The 13080-nt window shown below is 45.2% G+C and overlaps 1 protein-coding gene across 1 annotated transcript in view; it reads right to left on the minus strand.

The window, feature by feature from the left end:
- Window positions 1-13080, minus strand: part of LOC119390056 (E3 ubiquitin-protein ligase MIB2) — a 63177-nt gene that overhangs the window by 21650 nt on the left and 28447 nt on the right. Inside the window, exons 7-12 of the mRNA XM_037657584.2 lie at window positions 12113-12223; window positions 9614-9718; window positions 7312-7480; window positions 5514-5641; window positions 4793-4941; window positions 1475-1637 (exon numbers count right to left, since the gene is read on the minus strand). Coding sequence (XP_037513512.1) covers window positions 1475-1637; window positions 4793-4941; window positions 5514-5641; window positions 7312-7480; window positions 9614-9718; window positions 12113-12223 — 825 coding nt within the window. The remainder of the gene's footprint in view (window positions 1-1474; window positions 1638-4792; window positions 4942-5513; window positions 5642-7311; window positions 7481-9613; window positions 9719-12112; window positions 12224-13080) is intronic.

The raw sequence follows: 13080 nt of genomic DNA on the forward strand, positions 1-13080 counted from the left end.
ACAAGTATAACGTTAAGCGCAATACTGAATTGACGAGGACGGGACAGGGAGTGACACACACACAAGCGCTAACACACAAGCGCTAACTCCCTGTCCCGTTCTCGTCAATTCAGTACTGCGCTAACGTTATACTTATGTCACACCAACAAGGCCAAAGATCCACCCTTGCTAAATACACACACACACACACACACACACACACACACACACACACACACACACACACACACACACACACACACACACACACACACACACACACACACACACGAGAGAGAGAGAGAGAAGCCTTATTTGATAGACACAACACTACTTCAGTGTCTATTTGTCTAAACAGTTTTCACATGACCCAATATGGCAGTCCAGTAAGGTTTGTGGTTGGCCGATTACAGGTACAACAAATTTTCATGGCCTGTAGGCCAATTATCCTGCCAAAAACATGGTTTTTGTTACCAGAATACATACTAAGTTGTCAAGTGAAGAAATACTCAATTTGCTATTACAATTTTCTTGGAATTTCCACGATGCCATTACAAAGTGAAAACTCACTGAAATACTGCTACGTAGAGTTACCAACAGAATTTTGTATTCACCTTACTATATCCACACCCCCTATATTGACAACAGCAAATACTAATACAGGGCACACTTGACTGTTCGCGAAAATCCATACAAGGTTTAGAGGCATGCTTTGCACTTTCACAAAAAAAAAAAAATGACAATTAAAAAAGCTAAGCAACACGCCATGTTGCACTAGTTGGTGCATAGCTACTTGAAAGATATGGTGCAAGGTTACGAACGAGAAGAAAAAAAATAATAATAATATCTGGGGTTTAACGTCCCAAAACCACGATATGATTATGAGAGATGCCGTAGTGGAGGGCTCCGGAAATTTCGACCACCTGGGGTTCTTTAACGTGCACCTAAAGCTAAGTACACGGGCCTCAGAAGGGACAGAAAGAAAGCCAATTCAAAACTAATTTTATTTTTCGGAAGTACTCAGTATATAAAGGCTTTTCTTTTATTTATTTTTATTTTTTTTGAAGACATGCCCAAACCTAGACCACTCACTATGCGTGCTGGGAAAACAGACAAGGCATATAATGTCAGAACCAGGGTATCTATGACACAGCTAAACCAAACAATCGATTTCCTAATATAAAGGCACTGAAAACATGCACATAGCTCAAAACTTGGTGCACGTGCGGGAATACACAAAAAAGGATTTAAATGCCATTCACAAAGATGCCATCTAAAGGTCATCTAAATATAACAGCTGAAATTCATTACTGAGCAGCAATGGTGTTCTTTCTGTCCCTTCTTTTCTTTTCGTTTGTAGCCTTGCACCAACTCTTTCAAGCAAGCAAGCTAAGTAGTACTAGCAGTTCTTTAAAGAGGGTCACAGATTCTTTTTCTTGCGATATCGCTTACTGCACACAATAACACAAAACTTTAAAGCATCGGGTAAACCAACCTGGATGTTGATGTTGAGGATGGTGCGGAACTTGAGCAGCACTCGTATGCAGTTGGTGTGCTGCTTGTTGACTGCCACGTGCAGGGCTGTGCACTTGGCCCTGTTGACGGCGTTGATGTTCGCGCCCACCTTCAACAGCATCTCCATGATCGCAGGTTGGTTGCTGCAGTGAAACAGCAAAAGCCACGCATGCTCGCTTGCAATGTTACATTGAGAACAAAGGCCAGTCAAATGAGCGAGCTTTTGTATGATATTGTCACATGGTTGTGATGGGAAGAAGGCTAACTAAGCAGGTAAAGATGAAACACTTTAATTGGTTGAACCTGTGTAGCACTGACAGTGCAACGATAGCGTCGAGCACAATCATCAGTCGTCGTAATGTGATCGTCGGTGGAACTCGTCTTTTATACATGAAGGATAGCAGATTCAAGCGTTATTCCTCAGGCTCGCGTTAGCTTCAGAATAATCTCAACTACAGTCGAACCCACATATAACGATCTATCAGTTATAACGACCATATTTGGGTGCACTTACGATTTTCCTATGCTAACCATTGAAGCTGCGTCCACATATAGCGAACATTTTTCAAAGCCTCCTACTTTTAGAACGAACACTTCAGACACGGTCGCGGTAAAAATATGGCGCATACGAAGCGAAAAAAAAGTTAAAACGAGGCCTTCTAAAGCGTGACAGGGGCGCGCGCTCGCGCGTGCCCCGCTCCAGTTTACTTGCGACTAAGATACCCAGACCGGCGAGCACCGCACGCAGATTTCGGACGCTGTGAGCGAGGTCGCTCACTTTCCAGGCGTTTCTTCAGTGGTAGAATGGCAGTGAGGGAAAAAAAAATAGTAGACAGCATGAAGCCTTGCGGTCAGCTTTCGCACGGTAACCTTTCCTCACGCCGTTCTCTGCAGCTACGACCGCCTGCGATGAACCAAACAATGCCTTGGAACGCAAGAAGACATAAATGCAAGAAGTGATAACCCCGATAACTTTCCATCGCAAAAAGGTTCACTGCGTCCCTAAACTCGTCGAACGTGCCGCGAAAGGTCGTCCGTCTTTTCGGTAACGGCAGAGACCGGTCGATCGGTGATAACGACTTCCGCGCGATTGCGGCGATGCCTTCGCGGATAAGCATCAGAAAAGAGCGAAGGCGAAGTGGCGGCCGTCGATGAACATGCCATTATGCCTTACAGCCGACAACCTTATATCACAGTCATCTGTAGATATGTGCTCGGCTGCGCGTGTACGCCGTACACTGTGCGGATTGGCGGCGGTACGAGCGCACCATGCTGCCGTTCGCAAGTTCGCCGCCGCCGCCGCGTCGTGCGAGACCGCTTTAAAGTGCGCGTCGCTTTGTAGAAACGAAAGTAGCTCGCTGTTCTTGCGTGGCGCGGGCACCGAGAAACGTCGATGCACTGACAGCGAGCGTATACTGCGTGTTTGACTAGGTGACAACTGAAGTGTGCCGCGCATCGTCGTGCAGGGCCGCGAGAGCATCGCGGAGACGTAGAGTGCGCGTTGCTTGGAAATGCTTGTTTTCGCCGCGTTGAACGAAGAGGCTAGTCGCTGCACACAAGCACGGTCCGGAGTGAAGCAAGCACGAAGAACGTACAAACGCGCGCATACGGCATACAGCAAGCGGCCCGGCAGTGACTCCGCGACCCGAGTAGGCGACGTGCTGCCCGCAACTAGCCAGGGATGATCGGCTCCACGTCGCGGTACCGCGCTTCGGTGAAACGGTGGCAGCTCATTGCAAAGGCGGTTAATTCACTCGTGAGCACGCAGCGGGCGTCACTTCACGACACGAAAAGGCTTAGCTTGTCACCGAAGGGTTTGTTAGCACTTTAATAAAAGTGCACAAAGAAAAAAAAATGGCTTGGCCGCTAAGCGCACGTTTTTAAGGGCGAGTCCATATACAACGAACTACTGATATAACGACCACTTTTCGCGACACTTTCGAGTTCGTTATAAACGGGTTCGACTGTACTCGCGTCGTGCACGCAATCTTATAAGAATACAGTGAAACCTCGGTGATACGATCACAGCTCATACGAATTTCGGGTTGATACGAATTTTTCGTTGGTCCCGGCCAAGGCCCATTGGCCTGCAATGTAAAAGAGTACGGTTGTTGCGAACCGATTTTCACCCAGCTACGTTTGATACGAACGTTCGTTACCACCCAGGTACGAAGAGGTGCTGTCCGCGCTGTCGCAGAAGACGCGCCAGTCACGTGCAAGCGCGGGCACGCAAGCGTGGGCATGCGCGCCGCACCGCCAAATGGTCAGAATCATGGTGTAAGAAAAACACTTTTCTTACGGTCAGAATAAACCTTCAGAGACGCGTCACGGCGTCTGAGTGTCGCGGGTTAGAACGCACCTGGTTCAATAATTAAATGCGCGCGTACGGGCCTTATATTTACGAGTGCTGGTATGATTGCCGACATCTAAAAACTTAACTGACAATAATTCAGGATTCTTCCTGACGTTGCCGCAGCCCTGACAAACAATAAATGAATATGTACGCCAGCTTTCTTTTGTCGCATGCTAATTTTCCATGCTTTCTGGTGATACGAATTTCGGATGATACGAATATTTTTGGTGGTCCCGTGAGATTCGTATCACCGAGGTTTCACTGTAGTCAAAAACAATAGAGAAGTTTCTCAAGCACTGTGGCACGGCCTGCGCTGAGTGGTGGTTAACAGATTTTGTGGGTGATACCTAATCACGTCAAAAATAAAGAAATAAGCGCACATGGCAACATCATTGTAGGGAGTCAAGCGACGCTAGTCATCAGAGCCTAATCAGTCCCTGCGGCCTAAACAATTGTCGGGGTCTTCAGCTACAAGCTACGTGGTGTTGCCTCAAGCGATCCCAAGCCCCCATGATCGTCAGGCGACAACTGTGCCACAGGCTTGCCCCTACAGAGGCGGCTACTGCAAGCGCAGAGCCAGTGCTTCGGCGTTCTAGCAGGCAACACAAGCCAGTGCAACGGTTCCATTTTTAAGAAGAGAGAAGTGCTGCAAACAGCGCTCTGCCACTTCTGCATCCCCCTTTCCTCCTCTTCGTGTTTCTGTCGATGGCTGAAGCGATAGAAGTTTCCACCCCTTTCTCCTCTCTCCCTCCTTTTAAGCTACAAAATAAGCTTGCACGAGTGAATAAACGATCGTTTTCCTAGCCACCGGTTGTCTGCATATCCTTGCCGTGGCTGAGCCGCCGGCTGTGTAACATCACCTTTACTCTGGATTTCTTTGGTATGAATAGCAGTTAGTAAACTAGGCAAGAGACAGAAAATACAAGGAGAGATTAAAGGCCTCACCCGAATGCAGCGTAATGCAGTGCAGTGTCTCCGTCGTCGTCCTGGGCATCGACCGAAGCACCACACTGTAGCAGCAGCTCCACAATCTCACGATGGCCTTGATGGCTCGACACCTGTAAGGCTGTCTTGCCGGAGCTCTTTTGGTTCACCTGCAAAACAAGGCACACAGTATGAAGTTTATAGAAGGGAGAGATCAAGAGCTAACATTTCAGACAATTTTGTTCTTGTCATTTCTTTTACATGCAGGCCTTTGACATTTTACTCCCCAACTGCTACTGAAGGACGAATGTGACTGATGTACACATCTGGATATCAAACGCCTGTTCCTGATCCAGCACATAATGCTCCTCCTTGTTCCAAAATATTTTGTTAAAATGGGCGGGGCTTCCCGTCAGCTAACTTGGTCACTGCATTTTGATATTATGTACTCCTGCATCGTCACAGAGCCAACATGTACATCTTGTCACCAGAGTAGCTCTCGTCTCTGCGATGTTGATGAGAAGTGTCGCTGAAGGAAGGTGCCACCTTCAACCAATGAGCCAGCTCTGGAAAATTACATTTATTTCTAGGATATCACACGCCGAAACCAAGATCCAATTACGAGGAATGCCATAGCGGGGTAACTCTGCACTAATTCTAACCACTTGGGGTAAAATCCTTTATGCATACCTAAATCAAAGCACACTCGCATTTTTGCACGTCACCCCCATCCAGCACTTACCCTGTCCGGGTGTTTCGCGAGGTGATCGCGCACCACTTCCAGGTGACCCTGGGCTGCGTCACGCACCAGGCGGTCCATGCTGCCGGCGTCACTCTGCTGCTCGGCCAACAAGTGACTGAGCAGCGGATCTGCAGGAAAAAAAAAAAAAAAAAAACAGTGCATTAATTTCATCAACATGCTTTTAAACAGAAAATGAAAAAAAAAAAGATTTCTCATAAAACAATTTTTCATACAGTTGAACTCCTTTATAAGAGGCACTGATGTAACAGACAATCAGGTACAACAGACCAGTGTGTCTACATTGAAATAAGAGTTGAGCAGAAAATGATAACGTGGCACCCTGCTTATAAGAGACACCTCATATAAGAGACAAGAAGTGCAAACCAGTGCATGTGTCTTATAAAGGGGTTTAACTTATTAGTAAATTACCCTTACAGTACCCAAAACATCCACTCTTGCCGAGAAGATGGTAGGCAAGCCAGAAATGGAGCAACGAGAACAGCAGCACTACTCTGAAGTTCCTGCACCAACTCACTGTAACATCCTAGATTTTGGTGGAGTCAGTGCTAAGGCCTGCGTACTTCTTCATTTTTGTGTAAGAATAAAACACACTGTTCTGAGGAAGTCAGGGACTCGACGTGGCAAGTTTCGAAAACTTTTACTGAGCTAATCTGGCCTGAATATGATAAATGATGTTATACCAATGTACTAACATGGAGGTTTTGGTGCGAAACTAAAAAAATGTCTTTTTGACATAACTTTCTCGTGTAATAATGAAATGTCTTTACTTAACTTTCTCGTGTAATTAAAAAAATATTTGCTGGTCTACTGATTTAGAGCTACACTTCAGTGCCTCATTCAGGAAGCCCCTCAACATATTTGGACATTGCAAACAGTCAAATGCGGAGAGCAAGTCATGCACTGGCAGTTGTGTCTGCAAAGGTGTCCTCTCTCTCAAGAAAGCCACACTTCCAGTTCAGGGGTCAAGGTCACACGCATGTCGAGTGCCATAACATTGCCCACTATGTCACGGGACCTCTGTTAATTTGTCCACTGCAAAAGGCCCAATACCAAAACAGTGAGCGTGTGCTGGTCAGCAAAATCATATCAAAAGGAAAGGCTGCACAGATACGTGAACCTGATGAGGTCGCTCAGCGAAATATGGCTTAGAAAATAACACGTAAGCAATGTCATTTGCAGGTGCCAGTTAAGGCCAAAAGGAGAAAGTGAACATATGTAGGCAGTGAAGCTCATTTTCTGGCAACAGCCATACCAGTTTCTTTTATAACGAGCCTACCTAAAAGAGCTTTGTCATAGAACACTCTCTATGTGGTGTCATGGTACCCAGCAACTGTCGGTGTACTACAATGAAAATTTACAATGGGGCCAGGCGGGAGCCCACTTAAGTTGCAGCAACATGTCAGTCTGCCTAAGCATTCTTTGAAAACTGTACTTTCATCCATATTTTGCAGAGTAAGGTCGAATGCTTAGGAAGAAAGTGAAGCTAAAACTTTTCTTTCGTGAACTCTGTGTCAATACCCCAATATTGATGATTCAGTGCGACGTCAGTGAATTGCTACAGAACTCGTGCGCACCAGTCCTGGCAACATGCGAGACCTACATAGTAATGGTGACAGGTTCTATTCCGTAATTCAGGAGCGACAAACTGTGCAAATGCAACGCGTAGTTTTCAGCCACGTAATTAATGGAGGAGGGTTACTGTGGCTATACTGCACCTAAGCTTCAGTGGCAATGTGTTACTGTCCAAGTAACAACTTGAAACGAAGAGACAACGTACTCGCGTGTTCTTCTCGAGTGTTGGCAGTCATTGTGTTGCTGATCTCGGTGGCAGATCCGGGCACGGGGACAACGCACAGCGGGTTGAACGTCCACGTCTGGCCGTCCACGCTCACTCGCAAGTCGCCATCCGAGTACAGTTTGACCACCTTGCCCAGCTTGCCAAGGCACTGCATCGATGGTTGCAACATGGTTCTTAGAGTTAGACCAACGATATGAATTGGCGCATGCACACTTTGGACTAAACATAACAGCAATCTCACTTGGGAATGTCACTGTCAGGACTCAGTGCAAAGCATGGTGTTCGAGTCTTTAGCTTCACTTATTTGTCTTGCACTCCTAGTGCTGACTTGCGTGCATCACATAAGAGACCTATTTGAACTCTGCCAGACGAGGCGAGAGAAATAAAGCAAGGGCAAACCCCAGAAACGCTGAAAAATGAGCTCTATTCTGAGCTATTCAGTAGGGGTGTGCGAATATTCAAAGTTTCGAATATTTTTCGAATAGTGTTTGCTATTCGATTCGATTCGCACTGGAATTTTACTATTCGAACTTCCCAAAAACAAGTACAGTCAACGTCCGATTGAAAGTGACCCCTTCAGATTTTCAATATGCTTCACCTCATTACAATCTCGTATTGCGGCAAAGCTGCCTTTCAAGCTCCTTTATAAGTAGACTCTCAGTAAACGGAAATCTGTTAAACGGAACTGCTGCTTAAACGGAACAACTGCATCTAATATAATTGGTTTCATACTTGGATTCTGCACTCCTGTTCATCTCTCAGTAAACGGAACTCCTCTTAAATGGAACACATTTTCTTGGTCCCTTCAGGTTCCGTTTAACGAGAGTCTACTGTAGTAGAACATTGCCAAGACACAGTCAACGTCCGATTGAAAGTGGTCCCTAGATTATTAATATGCTTCACCTCATTACACTCCGGTATTGCGGCAAAGCTGCCTTTCAAGCTCCGTTACGGTCGAACTTTGCCAAGAGACAACGTCCGAGTGGAAGTGGTCAAAAGATATTCAATATGCTTCACCTCATCACACCCCGGTATTGCGGCAAAGCTACCTTTCAAGCTCCGTTACAGTCGAACTTTGCCAAGACAGTCAACGTCCAATTGGAAGTGGTCGCTAGATTTTCAATATGCTTCACCTCATCACAGCCCGGTATTGCGGCAAAGCTGCCTTTCAAGCCCCGCTACGGTCGCAAATGTATTAACTCAAGAAAACGCTGGTTCCAACATGGAGATGAAAGATGTGGCAGAGTTGGGGGCTCAATTAATGCTGCTTTGGGCCTGAAATTTGGGCAGAAAGTCTGAAAAATCGGACGCCGAAGCTTTTTATCATCCAAAATTTCAGATGTTCTTATATATCGACGCCTACGAGGCAGATTTGGAACTCTGGACTTGAAGGGAGCACACCCTTGTCCGCCACATCAGTTGGGCTTCCACAGAAGTTCAAAGAGGAGGAGAGGCTGAGGAAATGGCATCTTTGCCTATCACGTGTAAAGTGTTGTCGGCAACACTTTTGTTGCACCAAATCATGTACATAAATAGGATTCGGCCTTTACATTGCCTGATTCTTGATAAGACAACTATGAAACATCACCCCGCCAGTGTTTAATCAACCTAGCGAAAAGAAACACTTTCATGTTGCTATTTCATAAGAATATGCTTAGGAATCCTCTCTAACTTTTTTTTCTGCAATTTCGCTTCGAAGTATTCGAACAATATTCTTGAAATATTCGAGAAATATTCGAAAAATATTCGATTCGATTCGCACTCACACCTCAATATTCGAATTCGCTTCGCACCCAAAATTTTGCTATTCGCACAGCTCTACTATTCAGTTTAAAAGGGTTTGCTGTGAAAATGCTCATGGAATGAAAATAGTACTACGTGAGGACAATTAAAATAAACACTGACCACAAATAAAAGCAACATAAAAGCAATACATTTCGGCTGTAATGTATTGCTTTTATGTTGCTTATATTCGTGGTCGGTGTTTATTTTTATTGTCCTCGTGTCTTTTCCCGACCAGACGGGTTTCCATCCGATTCTCAACGTCAAAATAGTACTACGTACAAAAAACGTTGCCCTTGTTTTTCAATGTATTGTTCCATTCGTAGTAATCCATCATACTACCCCATCATTGCAGCTACTTCACCAAGCTTCACTATGGTAGCCCTCATTCAGTTGTGTAACCACACACCATACTAAAAGACAATCACATTTCTTAACCAACCCAGGAGCACTATTGCTCGCAGCTTAGAAAAACCACGAATAATCTGATGCTACTCACCGCTTTCATGGCGTCAATGTATTCGCCGTGGCCCACCTGCCACTCCTTCAGCTTCTGCAGGTCGTCGCATATTTTCACCATGTCTCCGACTGAAAACATCACGACCTAGAAAAAACAAAAACAAAAAGCAGATGTGTTACACTCTATGAGAACACACCGTACTGCCAAAAGCTTGAAACTCAATCTAAGTGCTGCTGAACATTTTATTCATCACTATAGTTTGCCAATACGAACTAACGAAAAATTTTATGTGAGGAAGATCTCAGGAACAGTAAAGTGAACACTGAATTAATTTAACCAGGAGAAAAATTTTAATTAATATCCGAGGTTTTACATGTTCCAATACAACCTCATTACAAGGCACACTGTAGAGGGGGTGTCTGGATTACCATCTGAGGTAATACTAATACCTCAGGTAACTCGGACCAAGAATGTGGATTGTAAAAAAGCACTGAAACATTTTCCAATTTACAGAGAGCTAAAATCAGTTTAGACTGGGAATTTATTCTTTGAGAACTCTACTGTCGTTAGTTTCACTGTCAAGTTTATCAGCAGAAGGGAAAGTCATGATCGAAGTTTTAGTCTTAAATTTTGTGCAATCTCTGCAAATGAATGTCAGCATAACATCAGGGATTTCAAGAGTGTTTCTTTCATATTTTGGCTACATCAGCTGAACAAAATCTCCTGAAGCTTGGTTGGTCGTCTCTGGCCCTTCCCTCAGAAGACAATTTACAGTGAAATCTCGGTATAACGAACTTCAGGGGACCGCGGAAAAATGTTCGTTATTCTGAAAGGTCGTTATAGTGAAAGCCCAAAAATTTACCATAACAATAGAATTTCAGTAACGCAAACGTCCTACCTTTGCAACGGTACGTCCTTGAACTCGTTTCTCACAACAATGCACACGTGAACGTCAGACAAGGCACGTTTTTTTTTAAATAGGCCGTGATCGTTTTTTGACGGGTGCAGCACAAACTCTGCGTCACGAACGATGCTAGACCGTCCGCATTTTTATGTGCCGCTTCGGTCGCTGTTCCGCTTTTTTCTATGAATATGCAGAGTTTCCTCAAGTGACATCGTCGTCCATGTGATCGCTGCAATCCTTTAAGGCCCAACTGCATGCACGCGAGTTTTGAGCGATGGCCGACAGGATTTGCTGTCGCGGAGGGCCATCCATCGCCGTCGCTTGTCGCAGGTTTCTGGAAAGCCAGAAAACATCGCTTGTCGCCCGGAAGTGAGCATAACGATATCCGGCAACATGGCAGCATCTCTGACCCACGCCACCCTCGCTTCGGTTGCAATTTGCTCGTGATGCTTCCAATCGGCGCGTACTTCAAGGAATGCCCCTTCTTTACAGCCCCATCTCACGCGGAGAGCGAGGCAGCGGCCGTATTTTGTCGTTAATTTTGATCGACGGTTCGTTTTGATGTTTCGGTGGTAGCTTGCTGCATTGGTGGTAGCTTGCTGCAATGTCAACATCGTCTTCGTGTGAGGTAGCCCTTCTCCCTGTGAAGCAACGATGTGAGGCACTGCGGCTTTTCTTAAACGTTCTATGACAGGAAGAGGAAACGTTGTCGAGATGCGCCTCGTGGACTAACCCCAACATAACGCAGTTTGCAAAGTGCGACGTAGCGTAGGCAGCGTACGCTTCCGCCCGGGGTGCGCTTCCGGGCGCCCCATGGGATCACAGCAGATACTACTGTCGCGGTTAAACATAAGATTGCGAAAAAAGAAAGTCACAAAACGCTTTTATGGCATCCTTATCTCAAACAAGACAATGATAAATTTGGCATGTTGTCATTCATCTACTCTGTAATTCTTTTTCGTAATTTGCCTGAGTTTTCAATCGAGCAACCGTGACACTTTGTCGCGAACATGTGGGTGCTCCTGTTGCGACAGCGCGACGGAGCCCGTTTGTCGCAGTCGCCTTCGCTCGAAAGTCGCGTGCAATGCATGCGGTTGGGCCTTTACAAAACCTGATGCGTTGTCGCCTCCGCAATGAAGGGGGGGGGGGAAGTTCTCCGCCCGCGTCTTTCTCCTCCCGCACCATCTCAGGTTTTTGCGGGAGGGCGTCCGCTATTCACGCTGCGTCGTCTGCTACCTTACAGCTCCTACTGCCATGACCGATACACTGAAATCTAAGAATCCTCACATTTCGGGATATAAGTTCGTACTACTGAGGTGTTGTTAAGATTACACGGGAATTAAATAACAATCGTTATTCTGAAATGTTCGTTATTCTGAAGTTCATAGCAGTCTTAAAAGTTCGTTAATTTGAAATGTTCGTTAATGTGGTGTTCGTTGCAACGAGGTTTGACTGTACTTGATTTTTACTGACTAAGAAATCCACAGGCCCTAGTAGAAGCAGTCAAAATTTACGAATCACAGCAAGTTAGTGTGGGAACTTCATTGTGGCGTTGTAAAGGTGACCAAGTGTAAATTTAAACTAATTTAGACTCACTCCCCTCACAGCTTTTCAAATTGGAACGTAGCACTTGCCTTCGTAAGTGCATCCGGATGAAATGTCCAGCGGTTGTTAGAGCCTTCGTACTGAACCCTGATGTCCCCTCGATCGGTAACGCGGTGCACGGTGCCAATTTTTCCTATGACCTGCAACCAGAAGTGAGTAATGAAGGGAGAACATTGGCATACAGTTGAGTAGAGCACGAAGCTACATAGAAAATCTAGTTGTACTAAATTTCTGAAAAAAAAGGACAAAAAGCAGATACACAACTACAGTACCATGTATAAGAATGTTTGCCATTTCGAACTTATTAGACCCTTTTCATAATTGTAAATCTAACTTTCCTGTGATGCAGTTAGCCCAACTAATGGCAGCTAGTCACTTCTGCAAACAGCCTGTTCAAGCGCAGTTTCTTTGCGCTATGACATAGAAAATGCAGACTCAGATCTCTTAATATAAACACGCATAATAGACGAGCCCTAGCACGTGCAACTAGGACCTCCTCTCCATCTCAAGCACAACAGGTGCCGCCATTAGTTGGGTGAATGTGCAGCGCAGGGGAGCACACTTGCGGATTATGAAAAGCGTCTATTGTAAAAAGATATCAGCTTGTGAGTGCTACTGTTCAAAGCAATGAGCAAAACGGTTCATAATATCAGCGTAAAAGCTGTTTAGAAAAAAGTAAACGGGACAAGAAAGATGCGTCTTTTTTTAAAACCACTTCTAGGCTCCCTTCAGCAAGATTAGTACCAGCTAGCCCAACAACTCACTATATCTTGAAATTCGGAATATAATTGATAAACAGCAAAGGCTGCCTAAAACATAGACCCAGTTTTTCTTTTCCAAAGTGCCAGATGTCATTCAGTCCCTGCTGAAAAATCGCAAAAAAAGGTTAGAAAATCTGAACAAAATGGTCGTGTCGGTACGTAAGTGCAGTCAAGTACAAGCCATAGGTTTACGTGTTTTTTTTTCAAGTAAGAAACTTGCAATGTATTATAAGCCA

This window comes from Rhipicephalus sanguineus, chromosome 4 (genome assembly GCF_013339695.2).
Source record: "Rhipicephalus sanguineus isolate Rsan-2018 chromosome 4, BIME_Rsan_1.4, whole genome shotgun sequence".
Lineage (NCBI taxonomy): Eukaryota > Metazoa > Arthropoda > Arachnida > Ixodida > Ixodidae > Rhipicephalus > Rhipicephalus sanguineus.